The 13,011-nt window shown below is 45.6% G+C and overlaps 1 protein-coding gene across 1 annotated transcript; it reads right to left on the reverse strand.

Moving 5' to 3' along the window:
- Nucleotides 1–3,045: 3,045 nt before the first annotated feature.
- Nucleotides 3,046–12,824, reverse strand: LOC115127696 (AMP deaminase 2-like; the record flags this gene model as incomplete). Its single annotated transcript, XM_029657312.2, has 8 exons — nucleotides 3,046–3,519; nucleotides 8,182–8,292; nucleotides 8,616–8,789; nucleotides 9,943–10,063; nucleotides 11,268–11,431; nucleotides 11,880–12,006; nucleotides 12,312–12,475; nucleotides 12,660–12,824. Coding segments are annotated over 8 exons (1,299 nt in total), but the record flags the coding sequence as incomplete, so codon positions are not given.
- Nucleotides 12,825–13,011: the final 187 nt, after the last annotated feature.

Genomic DNA, 13,011 nt, shown 5'->3' on the forward strand with positions numbered 1-13,011 from the left:
TAAAATGACTAAACCCATTGAACTGTCTGCAGACTTTGGGATGAACATTTTCTCTCTTCCCTGTGCCTTGCCCTTGTCTGGGCACACACCTTATCTGTCATAAATACCTGTTGAACTCTGTGACAGCTAGACTAGGCTTACATAGTATCTGAGCGCCATTCTGTGTGAAAACGATGACCCAACAATGACCTATGTGTGACAGAAAGGCCCAGTACAGTCAAAAACTTGATTTTCCTGTGCTTTATATATATATATTTCCACACTACGAGGTTGGAGAATGTTGTGAAAATTTGATAAGAGCTTTTTGAAAATACGACCTGGAACTTCAGCCTGTAGTAGTGGGATGGAGTGTTGGCCTGCCTGGTGACATCACCATGCAGTAAATTAGTTGACCAATAAGAGAGTTCCAAGTTTCCCCTTCCCACTCAAACAACTCCCAGTGTCCTAGAAAAATTCTTGCTTCATAAACTTTAGCTAAAAAGCTATTTTTGGTCATTTGTTTTACCATTTTAATTGAAAACAATCACAGTAAGGTACTTAATTGTTACCCAGAAATGATTTGACGTTGAGACAAAAATGACTTTATTGGACCTTTAACAGAACAAATAAATATTTTCCACAGACTTGTAAACTTTGACTGGGATTCAAACTGATTGAGCCGACGTTTGCAGAACATTAACACTAAAATCTGCATTGTCGACAACCCCGCGATCAGATTGAGTCCCGGCCTTAGAAATTGCTAAATGAATCACACACTTCAACAACTGCAATGAATTCCTACGTCTCAGAGACATTTATTTCAGAGATAAACAAACACCGAAATATAAATAAAGAGTTCTCTTCAACAGGACATAGTGAACCAAATCAGAACGTTGGGAAAATAAATGAACACATCAGTCACACAGTTAGTTTACCACAGGCAAACACACGTCTGAAAAGAGACCCTTATGAAGCTTACGATACGTCACTACCAGTAATACAAAGCTAATATAGCGTTTTGGCACAAGTTGAGTGCGTTCACCTTTCATTTGAGATTTATGGAAATACGGACAAATCTATCAGTTATTATTGATTGTAAGACAGAACGTGATGCGGTATCTAAAGTAGACGATGCAAACATGGACCTTTATTTGTTTTGTTTGCAGGACACTGACCCCAGTTCAGATATAATGTTCACAGAGTGGTGTAATATGCAACGATATGATATAAGATAGGATAGTCACTATTATGAAAGTCCATTGTCAGGTTGAATCTGAACCAAAATATAAGTTACCATAGCAACAGCTCAAAGTGTGTTAATGCCCAAAACAACTAGCCTGAAATCAAGAACCTGTTTTGTGCCAACATTCCACTCCAAAAATGTTGTTTGGTGTGGTAAGGAGTGGAATGTTAGCACAGACTGGAATTCTCAGGGTTAGTATAAAACCATAAAGGTTTAAGAAATATTTCCAGAAATACACGGGTCGGATAACACAAGAACCCAGGAGATACGGGTCGGATAACACAACGACCAGGAGATATGGGTCGGTTAACACAACGACCAGGAGATATGGGTCGGTTAACACAAGGACCAGGAGATATGGGTCGGATAACACAAGGACCAGGAGAAATGGGTCGGATAACACAAGAACCAGGAGATACGGGTCGGTTAACACAAGAACCAGGAGATACGGGTCGGATAACACAAGGACCAGGAGCTATGGGTCGGATAACACAAGAACCAGGAGATATGGGTCGGATAACACAAGGACCAGGAGATATGGGTCGGATAACACAAGGACCAGGAGATATGGGTCGGATAACACAAGAACCAGCAGATATGGGTCGGATAACACAAGGACCAGGAGATATGGGTCGGATAACACAAGGACCAGGAGATATGGGTCAGATAACACAAGGTCCAGGAGATATGGGTCGGATAACACAACGACCAGGAGATATGGGTTGGATAACACAACGACCAGGAGATACGGGTCGGATAACACAAGAACCAGGAGATATGGGTCGGTTAACACAAGGACCAGGAGATATGGGTCGGTTAACACAAGGACCAGGAGATATGGGTCGGATAACACAAGAACCAGCAGATATGGGTCGGATAACACAAGGACCAGGAGATATGGGTCAGATAACACAAGGTCCAGGAGATATGGGTCGGATAACACAAGGACCAGGAGATATGGGTCGGATAACACAAGGACCAGGAGATATGGGTCGGTTAACACAAGGACCAGGAGATATGGGTCGGTTAACACAACGACCAGGAGATATGGTTCGGATAACACAAGAACCAGGAGTGAGAATATAGTGTTTTTTCATGTTTGCCTATTCACTTGCAAATAAATACATTCAGAAATTATACAACAGTTACATTTACACAGTTAAAATGTACAAATTAGTTTGACAGACAGGAATAGATTAATTCACTCATACTGCATTGTCATCTCTTCCAGGCCTCTCACACACAGTTATTTCTATCAAACCATATCTGCCAGTAAAGTCTGTGCAAAGATTTTCCTTTAAAAAAGTACATATATTGTATTCCCTACTCTGTCCTGGCAATGGGTTTGAAGAGAAGAGATATAAAAGAGATATGAACTGAATGATAGGGTCTCTTCCTGTATCCACACTCACATACCACTTAGTATGCAACAATGTTTTGGGGATGTATTCTGCTATTCTAGTGCGGCACAGCTCTAGTCTTTTCCTCCTCCCTCCGCTTCCTCCCTCCTCCTCCACCTCCCTGCTCCTCCCCCTCCCTGCTCCTGCTCCTCCTCCCCCTGCTCCTCCCTCCTCCCTAATCCCTGCTTCTCTTCCCTGCTCCTCCCTCCTCCCTCCCCCTGCTCCTCCTCCCTTATCCACTTCCCTGCTCCTCCTCCCTGCTCCTCCTCTTCCCTGCTCCTCCTCCCTCTTGTTCCATGCTCCTCCTCCCTCTTCTTCCATGCTCCTCCTCCCTCCTCTTCTCTCCTCCTCCTCCCACCTCTTCCCTCCTCCTCTCCCCTGCTCCTCCTCCCTCCCCTTCCATGCTCCTCCTCCCTCCTCCTCTTCCCTGCTCCCTCCTGCTCCTCCTCCACCTTCTCCTCCCCCTCCTCCCTGCTCCTCGTACCTCCTCTTCCTACACAGGCCCCATACGAAGGTTGCCCTCTACCCTGTTACTCCTCCTCCTTCTTCCTATTACTCCTCCTTCTTCCTACTCTCTCCCCTTAAACAGGCCCCTTACACAGCCTCCTCTCCTCCTCTCTCCCCTTAAACAGGCCCCCTACATAGCGATCCCTCCTCTGTGTGGATGGCCTGCAACTCCTCTGTGTGGATGGCCTCCAGCTCCTCTGTGTGGATGGCCAGCTCCTCTGTGTGGATGGCCAGCTCCTCTGTGTGGATGGCCTGGGTGATGAGGTTAAGCTCTTCACACATGGTCTCATAGCGGTACTCCACGCGGATGTCGGGGACGTTGGTGCGTCGGATGTCGTTGCCCTCCTGGCCCTCCTTGATGTAGTGAGGGCCCAGCCAGTAACTCTTCACCTGGGGAGAGAAAGGGGAGGGGCATGATGAAATGGAACTCTTCTGGAGACATTAACATGAGAAATGAAGAGTAAAACGTTTTGGGGGAAAAGGCCTAGGTACATAAAGAAGAAATACTTGAGTAAACTTTTTCCCTCAGGCTCCTCTTGCAGCATTGAGGAACATCCCATGACCCCCCCTGCAAGCGCCACGTCTATACATTTTGTCTAATGTGCAATCATGCGATGATATCTGAGTGACTCATTCATTACAACAAAATCTAGGGCAAAAAACATTTGCTTAAAAAACATTAACTGGGCTAGTTGATCTGGACATTTCAGGCAAGTAAATATCTCTACGGTATGAAATGACTAACTTGACAAGAGGAAAACTGCTGATGCACGACCCAATTAAAAATTGCACCTTGCTATTATACTAAACTCATCAAAAAAGAAACGTCCCTTTTTCAGGACCCTGTCTTTCAAAGATAATTCATAAAAATCCAAATAATTTCGCTGATCCTCATTGTAAAGGGTTTAAACACTGTTTCCCATGCTTGTCCAATGAACCATAAACAATTAATGAACATGCACCTGTGGAACGGTCGTAAAGACACCAACAGCTTACAGACGGTAGGCAATTAAGGTCACAGTTATGAAAACTCAGGACACTAAAGAGGCCTTTCTACTGACTCTGAAAAACACGAAAATAAAGAAGCCCAGGGTCCCTGCTCATCTGCGTGAATGTGCCTTAGTCATGCTGCAAGGAGGCATGAGGACTGCAGATGTGGCCAGGGCAATAAATTGCTATGTCCGTTCTGTGAGACGCCTAAGACAGCGCTACAGGGAGACAGGACGGACAGCTGATTGTCCTCGCAGTGGCAGACCACGTGTAACAACACCTGCACAGGATCGGTACATCCGAACATCACACCTGCGGGACAGGTACAGGATGGCAACAACAACTGCCCGAGTTACACCAGGAACACACAATCCCTCCATCAGTTCTCAGACTGTCCGCAATAGGCTGAGAGAGGCTGGACTGAGGGCTTGTAGGCCTGTTGTAAGGCAGGTCCTCACCAGACATCACCGGTAACAACGTCGCCTATGGGCACAAACCCACCTTCGCTGGACCAGACAGGACTGGCAAAAAGTGCTCTTTCTGTGTATGATTTCCTGCAAGACAGGAATGTCAGTGTTCTGCCATGGCCAGCGTGGAGCCCGGATCGCAATCCCTTTGAGCACATCTGGGACCTGTTGGATTGGACGGTGAGGGCTAGGGCCATTCTCCCCAGAAATGTTTGGGAACTTGCAGGTGCCTTGGTGGGTTAACATCTCACAGCAATAACTGGCAAATCTGGTGCAGTCCATGAGGAAGAGATGCACTGCAGTACTTAATGCAGCTGGTGGCCACACCAGATACTGACTGTTACTTTGATTTTGACCCCCACTTTGTATAGCGACACATTATTCTATTTATGTTAGTCACATGTCTGTGGAACTTGTTCAGTTTATGTCTCCGTTGTTGAATCTTGTTATGTTCATACAAATATTTCATACAAATATTTACACGCTGAAAATAAACGCAGTTGACAGTGAGAGGACATTTCATTTTTTGCTGAGTTTATTACAACTTTCAAGAATAAATTGAAAGCCAGAATGAGTTCCTTAAAAATAATATATATACAGCTGAAGTTGGAAGTTTACATACACTTAAACAGCTTGGTAAATTCCAGATAATGATGTCATTTCTTTAGAAGCTTCTGGTAGACTAATTTACATCATTTTTGTCAATTGGTGGTGTACCTGTGGATGTACTTCAAGGCCTATCTTCAAACTCAGTGCCTCTTTGCTTGACATCATGGGAAAATCTAAAGAAATCAGCCAAGACCTCAGAAAACAAGTTGTAGACCTCCAGAAGTTTGGTTCATCCTTGGGAGCAATATCTAAGCACCTAAAAGTACCACGTTCACCTGTACAACCAATAGTACGCAAATATAAACACCATGGGACCACGCAGCCGTCATACCGCCCTGGAAGGAGATGCGTTCTGTCTCCTGGAGATGAACGTCCTTTGGTGCAAAAAGTGCAAATCAATCCCAGAACAACAGCAAAGGACCTTGGGAAGATGTTGGAGGAAAAAGGTTCTAAATTATCTATATCCACAGTAAAACGAGACCTACAGTATATCGACATAACCTGAAAGGCCACTCAGCAAAGAAGAAGCCACTGCTCCAAAACCGCCATAAAAAAAGACAGACTACGGTTTGCAACTGCACATGGGGACAAACATTGTACTTTTTGGAGAAATGTCCTCTGGTCTGATGAAACAAAAATAGAACTGTTTGCCCATAATGACCATCGTTATGTTTGGAGGATGAAGGGGGAGGCCGAAGAACACCATCCCAACCTTAAGGCACGGGGGTGGCAGCATCATGTTGTAGGGGTTCTTTGCTGCAGGAGGGACTCTTGCACTTCACAAAATAGATGGCACCATGAGGAAGGAAAAGTATGTGGATATATTGAAGCAACACCTCAAGACATCAGTCAGGAAGTTAAAGCTTGGTCGCAAATGGGTCTTCCAAATGGAGTCAAATGTCAGGAGGAATGGGCCAAAAATACACCCAACTTATTGTGGGAAGCTTGTGGAAGGCTACCAGAAACGTTTGACCCAAGTTAAACAGTTTAAAGGCAATGCTATCAAATACTAATTGAGTGTATGTGAACTTCTGACTCATACCATTTCATCCTTCCATGAGATATAGTCCCGACACAAATCTAGGGTTACTACCCACCCGGTATAGGGGATTTTCCTGTATCTTCAGTATTTCCAGTATATGTGTTATGCTTCTTAATAGGTTTTACTGTATGTGTGTGTCAGGGTATTAGGCTAAGGGAAGTCATTACCCAGTCCCGGGAGGCCATTAGACCTGTGCTCGGAAGCCATTGACCGAACCTATGGGTACCAGTAGACATTCACCACATACTGTGTGTGTCAGGGTATTAGGCTAAGGGAAGTCATTACCCAGTCCCGGGAGGCCATTAGACCTGTGCTCGGAAGCCATTGACCGAACCTATGGGTACCAGTAGACATTCACCACATACTGTGTGTGTCAGGGTATTAGGCTAAGGGAAGTCATTACCCAGTCCCGGGAGGCCATTAGACCTGTGCTCGGAAGCCATTGACCGAACCTATGGGTACCAGTAGACATTCACCACATACTGTGTGTGTCAGGGTATTAGGCTAAGGGAAGTCATTACCCAGTCCCGGGAGGCCATTAGACCTGTGCTCGGAAGCCATTGACCGAACCTATGGGTACCAGTAGACATTCACCACATACTGTGTGTGTCAGGGTATTAGGCTAAGGGAAGTCATTACCCAGTCCCGGGAGGCCATTAGACCTGTGCTCGGAAGCCATTGACCGAACCTATGGGTACCAGTAGACATTCACCACATACTGTGTGTGTCAGGGTATTAGGCTAAGGGAAGTCATTACCCAGTCCCGGGAGGCCATTAGACCTGTGCTCGGAAGCCATTGACCGAACCTATGGGTACCAGTAGACATTCACCACATACTGTGTGTGTCAGGGTATTAGGCTAAGGGAAGTCATTACCCAGTCCCGGGAGGCCATTAGACCTGTGCTCGGAAGCCATTGACCGAACCTATGGGTACCAGTAGACATTCACCACATACTGTGTGTGTCAGGGTATTAGGCTAAGGGAAGTCATTACCCAGTCCCGGGAGGCCATTAGACCTGTGCTCGGAAGCCATTGACCGAACCTATGGGTACCAGTAGACATTCACCACATACTGTGTGTGTCAGGGTATTAGGCTAAGGGAAGTCATTACCCAGTCCCGGGAGGCCATTAGACCTGTGCTCGGAAGCCATTGACCGAACCTATGGGTACCAGTAGACATTCACCACATACTGTGTGTGTCAGGGTATTAGGCTAAGGGAAGTCATTACCCAGTCCCGGGAGGCCATTAGACCTGTGCTCGGAAGCCATTGACCGAACCTATGGGTACCAGTAGACATTCACCACATACTGTGTGTGTCAGGGTATTAGGCTAAGGGAAGTCATTACCCAGTCCCGGGAGGCCATTAGACCTGTGCTCGGAAGCCATTGACCGAACCTATGAGTACCAGTAGACATTCACCACATACTGTGTGTGTCAGGGTATTAGGCTAAGGGAAGTCATTACCCAGTCCCGGGAGGCCATTAGACCTGTGCTCGGAAGCCATTGACCGAACCTATGGGTACCAGTAGACATTCACCACATACTGTGTGTGTCCATATTCTTTTTTGTATCATTGCTATGGTTATGCCACCAATATAATCTATGAGGGAAACTTGAGGACAATTTTCCACCACACTGGCTGGTCGTTCGTTCTATGCGTTCGGTTGCCAGAAACGCGACCCAGTTGTTAAGTCTTTTTGTTTGACCAAGCCGTTCCTTCTAAATATTCTATTGCCATACAGGCTGGCAACGTTCTTATCCCTTGCTTGCTAGCTAGCCAACTACGACTAATTTACAGTTACATCAAACAGTGCCCCTAGGATAACAACAAAGTAGCTGCATTTGAATTTGTTTAAGCTGTTTTCTAGTGACATTTATTTGGATACATCCATAACAATGTAGGTAATGTAGAGAGAAGATATTGCTCTGAACAGCAGTGGTACCTTATGGGAGAAACCGCTCATCAGAACACTGTTCCTGGCCAGCTCACACATGTCACAGGAGCTGAGCTTCCACACCTGAGCAGCGATGCTGTACTCCTCCATCAGGGGCTCCTGGAAAGGGACAGTATGGATACAAGACAATCATTTACAGACGTAAACGTGGCTAAAAACCTGTTTTCACTTTGTCATTATGGGCTATTGTGTCTAGATTACTGAGGATTTTTTATTCATTTAATCCATTTTAGAATAAGGCTGTAACGTAACAAAATGTGGAAAAAGTCAAGTGGTCTGAATACTTTCCGAAGGCACTGTATACTGCACTTCCCTAAACAGTATAGTGCATTATTTTTTGACCAAAGCCCTATGCCATTTAGGATGCAGGCATAATGTTGTGTGGAGCACTCCGTCATTTGCAGTCGAGTCACATCACCAACCTTAGTGAAGTGGAACTGTAGAGGGTCGTCAGTGGACAGTGACACCATGAGTCCTCTGGACAGATATTCAGGCAGAGGGTTACGGTGGTAGCTGAGGAACAGGCTGTTGTTGCTGAGAGGAGACATGGCGATACCGATCTGAGCCAGGTAGTACAGGTACTGCAGCACAGGGGCCTGGAGGAGAGAAGAGAAGGGGAGGAGTTATGTGTTCTGTTGTGGTCTGTAATCCCATGTGACTGAAAACATTCTTGATACAGAAGAACAACAATTTAGGCAAAGACTGTTCACAAGATCATACTAGAGCCCTCAAACTCAGCTCTGGACCTTGAAGCCAGTTCCACTGCATTTTTTCATTGTTCCCTACAAATTAGGAACTCATTTAGACCTGGGACACCAGGCGTGTGCAATTAATTATCAGGTACAACAGAAAACTAGCAGGACCTCGTAGGGTCAGAGTTGATTACCCCTGTACTAGAGTGTAGATGACTGAGGCCTCCGGACCTCGTAGGGTCAGAGTTGATTACCCCTGTACTAGAGTGTAGATGACGGAGGCCTCCGGACCTCGTAGGGTCAGAGTTGATTACCCCTGTACTAGAGTGTAGATGACGGAGGCCTCCGGACCTCGTAGGGTCAGAGTTGATTACCCCTGTACTAGAGTGTAGATGACGGAGGCCTCCGGACCTCGTAGGGTCAGAGTTGATTACCCCTGTGCTAGAGTGTAGATGACGCAGGCCTCCGGACCTCGTAGGGTCAGAGTTGATTACCCCTGTGCTAGTGTGTAGATGACGGAGGCCTCCGGACCTCGTAGGGTCAGAGTTGATTACCCCTGTACTAGAGTGTAGATGACGGAGGCCTCCGGACCTCGTAGAGTTAGGGGCTAGGGGATAAGAGTTAGGGGCTAGGGGATAAGAGTTAGGGGCTAGGGGGTAAGAGTTAGGGGCTAGGGGATAAGAGTTAGGGTCTAGGGGATAAGAGTTAGGGGCTAGAAGGTAAGAGTTAGGGGCTAGGGGATAAGAGTTAGGGCTAGGGGATAAGAGTTAGGGGCTAGGGGCTAGGGGGTAAGAGTTAGGGGCTAGGGGATAAGAGTTAGGGGCTAGGGGATAAGAGTTAGGGGCAAGGGGGTAAGAGTTGGGGTCTAGGGGATAAGAGTTAGGGTCTAGGGGATAAGAGTTAGGGGCTAGAGGATAAGAGTTAGGGGCTAGGGGATAAGAGTTAGAGGCTAGGGGATAAGAGTTAGGGGCTAGTGGATAAGAGTTAGGGGCTAGGAGATAAGAGTTAGGGGCTAGGGGATAAGAGTTAGGGGCTAAGGGGATAAGGTGTACAGTACCTTCCTGAGCAGCAGTCCATGGGAAATGTTCTCTGACAGCATGAAACCCGACACCAGGTGATGGATAGGCCCCGCCTCCCCACAGTGAGGACGCAGCACCAAGGTGTTGAAACCTCTCTGCCTAAAACACACACAGAGATATCATTGATTCATCGATAGATTGATTTATCGATTGCTTGTACACACAGTCACAGAGGTACGGTGTGGATGAGATTCAACCATATATACTGTAACTCAACTACACAGACAGAGAAAGAGAGAGGTTCTGTATCAGACTCTAGCAACACAGTATAAATCTCCCAAGAGCCTATGTCCGTGTCCAAATGGAAATCTAATTAGATTATTAGAATTTTTTCCCCCCACAAAAATCCATCTATTTAAGCTACAGATATCTGCTTTTTACATTGGCTGTGTCTCAATCCACCGTATCCGCCAGTGGCCCTTCCTCATCTGTCATTCCACGATAAAAGGTTTAAGGGTCATTCTGCGCTAAAGGTATAAGGGTCATTCCACGATAAAAGGTATGAGGGTCATTCCATGATAAAGGTATAGGGTCATTCCATGAAGAGGTATAAGGGTCATTCCATGAAAAAGGTATAAGGGTCATTCCATGAAAAAGGTATAAGGGTCATTCCATGAAAAAGGTATAAGGGTCATTCCGCGCTAAAGGTATAAGGGTCATTCCATGCTAAAGGTATAACGGTCATTCCGCGCTAAAGGTATAAGGTTCATTCCACGATAAAGGTATAAGGGTCATTCCACGAAAAAGGTATAAGGGTCATTCAACAGTAAAATAATATTAATCATTTATAAGATTTCTTATATCTCTCAGATATAGGACAGACACTTCAAAACATACTTTCCTTATATTTATTTTCTGACTATCTGTTATTCCATGTATAACTGTATTATTCAATGCGTTTCTATGAACTAATAGCAATAAGACCATGTTCAATTTTTTATACCTACATGGGTCCTAAAATTCAAAATCAAATAGCTAAATGATCCATGGTATGACCATCTTAAAACAATTCCATATGCTTCTAAGCCTCTCATTGGCCAATACATAGCATCAGCAATCTAGGGTTTTTATACATCCGTGGTTATAACTAACCGGATTCAGTTTATCAACCAGCTGATTATTAGAAATAGGTACACCACTAGATTAGGGTTGGACTGAAAAACCTACAGGAGAGGTAGCTCTCTATGAGAGCCCTGATCTAGCTACTGTTCCCACACATAGCCAAGCGTTTACAGTGATAAGATAACATGTCAAGGTAATGACAGAATCAGCGTAAACGGTATAGAGTCACGGGGTCTCGTACCTGCGCAGGTGGTTGAGCACGGTCATGTTAGCGTACATATAGTACAGGTAGTAGGCATAAGGAGGGTTGTCTTCCACAGTCCAGTTGACTGGCGGAGGACTCTCCATGTTGAAGCAGTGTTGCTCTGGTTTAGACTCGTCGTCCACACTGTCGAGGCCCACCACCTGAACACATACAGACATGCACACACCGCTGTCATGGTCATCATCGTGGTTCTGTGTGGCTCAGAGGGTAAAGCATGGAGCTTGTATCATTAGGATTGTGGGGTTGATTTCCGCTGGGGTCACCTATATACGAAAACGTATCCATGTACGTTACATTGGATAAAAACATCTGCTCTGGCATATTTTTTTATTTTTTATTGAACCTTTATTTAACTAGGCAAGTCAGTTAAGAAGAAATTCTTATTTTACAATGACGGCAGCCAAACCCTCCCCTGGGCCAATTTTGCGTCGCCCTATGGGTTGCAATAAGGTCTGGGATTTGAACCAGGGTCTGTGGTGATGCCTCTAGCACTGAGGATGCACTGCGCCATTCGGGAGCCCTATATTCTTCTATTATCGTCATCAAATACAGGGTCCTCTGTACCACTGAACCTTGTTGTTTACTCACATGTTGTAGGAAGAGGTGCAGCTCACGGTGCCTGGCGGGGTCGATGGTGACCTCGAACAGAGGCATGAAGATGTTATCCAGCAGCTCCTGGAAGTTACACAGCTGCTTCTTGGTGTGGTACACATCACTGTGGAGAGAGAGACAAAAGTCTCACAAAGAGAGAGGCAGGAAGTGAAGTAGGGGAAAACCAAACAAGACTGTGTTCTCCTTGAATAGAGGTTAGTTGTACTCACAAGACAGAGTTCTCCTTGATTGAGGTTAGTTGTACTCACAAGACAGCGTTCTCCTTGATAGAGGTTAGTTGTACTCACAAGACAGTGTTCTCCTTGAATAGAGGTTAGTTGTACTCACAAGACATACTTCTCCTTGAATAGAGGAATAGTTGTACTCACAAGACAGAGTTCTCCTTGAGTAGAGGTTAGTTGTACTCACAAGAGTCGTGGGACCTGCACCAGCCAGCGTACATTGTTAGAGTAGACATCGTGTTTGACGGCCCACTGGGCCAGCTTGTCCCATTCGTCTCTGCAGCGGCCGCAGATGGACAGACGCAGCTCCACGTTCTGGTATTTACTCTCCTCCAGGTCAGCCATCACCTCCTGAGGAGCAGAGACAAACACCGGTCAGCAGGGGGCGCGAAGTTCTGCACAACTTTACTAGAATACAGTACAACACGCAGCTATACAGACAACTGCTGGAACTAGGACTAAGAATTCAAACACTTGCCCTGATTGGACAAGTAGAGACTTGACTATATTGATGATGCGCTCATTCAGCAAGCACCTTGACGATGTGTCCAAAGTATTTCCCCTGTACGTGGTTGTCTGTCTTGATGAAGATCTCTCTCAGGATGGACTCCCCAATGGGGTTGTATTTGGCGTTGAATTTGTCAAAGCGATGGAAAGTGTTGCGGTCCTGCAATGAGAAAAGGAGACAGTAAAGACTCGATCAACGTTAAGATTTCTATCTTCAAAGTGCAGGGGTGATCGGCAAGTTCAACGAAAAAGCTCTCAGAAATAGAACGACCGTTCATCCATATTTCTCAGCAAAACTCTCAGACAGAGCTAGGAATAAGAGGACTGACCATCCGTTATATCAACATTATAGGTTTAACCATGTTTTGAGGCTATGTAGT

This window comes from Oncorhynchus nerka, unplaced genomic scaffold (genome assembly GCF_034236695.1).
Source record: "Oncorhynchus nerka isolate Pitt River unplaced genomic scaffold, Oner_Uvic_2.0 unplaced_scaffold_3868, whole genome shotgun sequence".
Lineage (NCBI taxonomy): Eukaryota > Metazoa > Chordata > Actinopteri > Salmoniformes > Salmonidae > Oncorhynchus > Oncorhynchus nerka.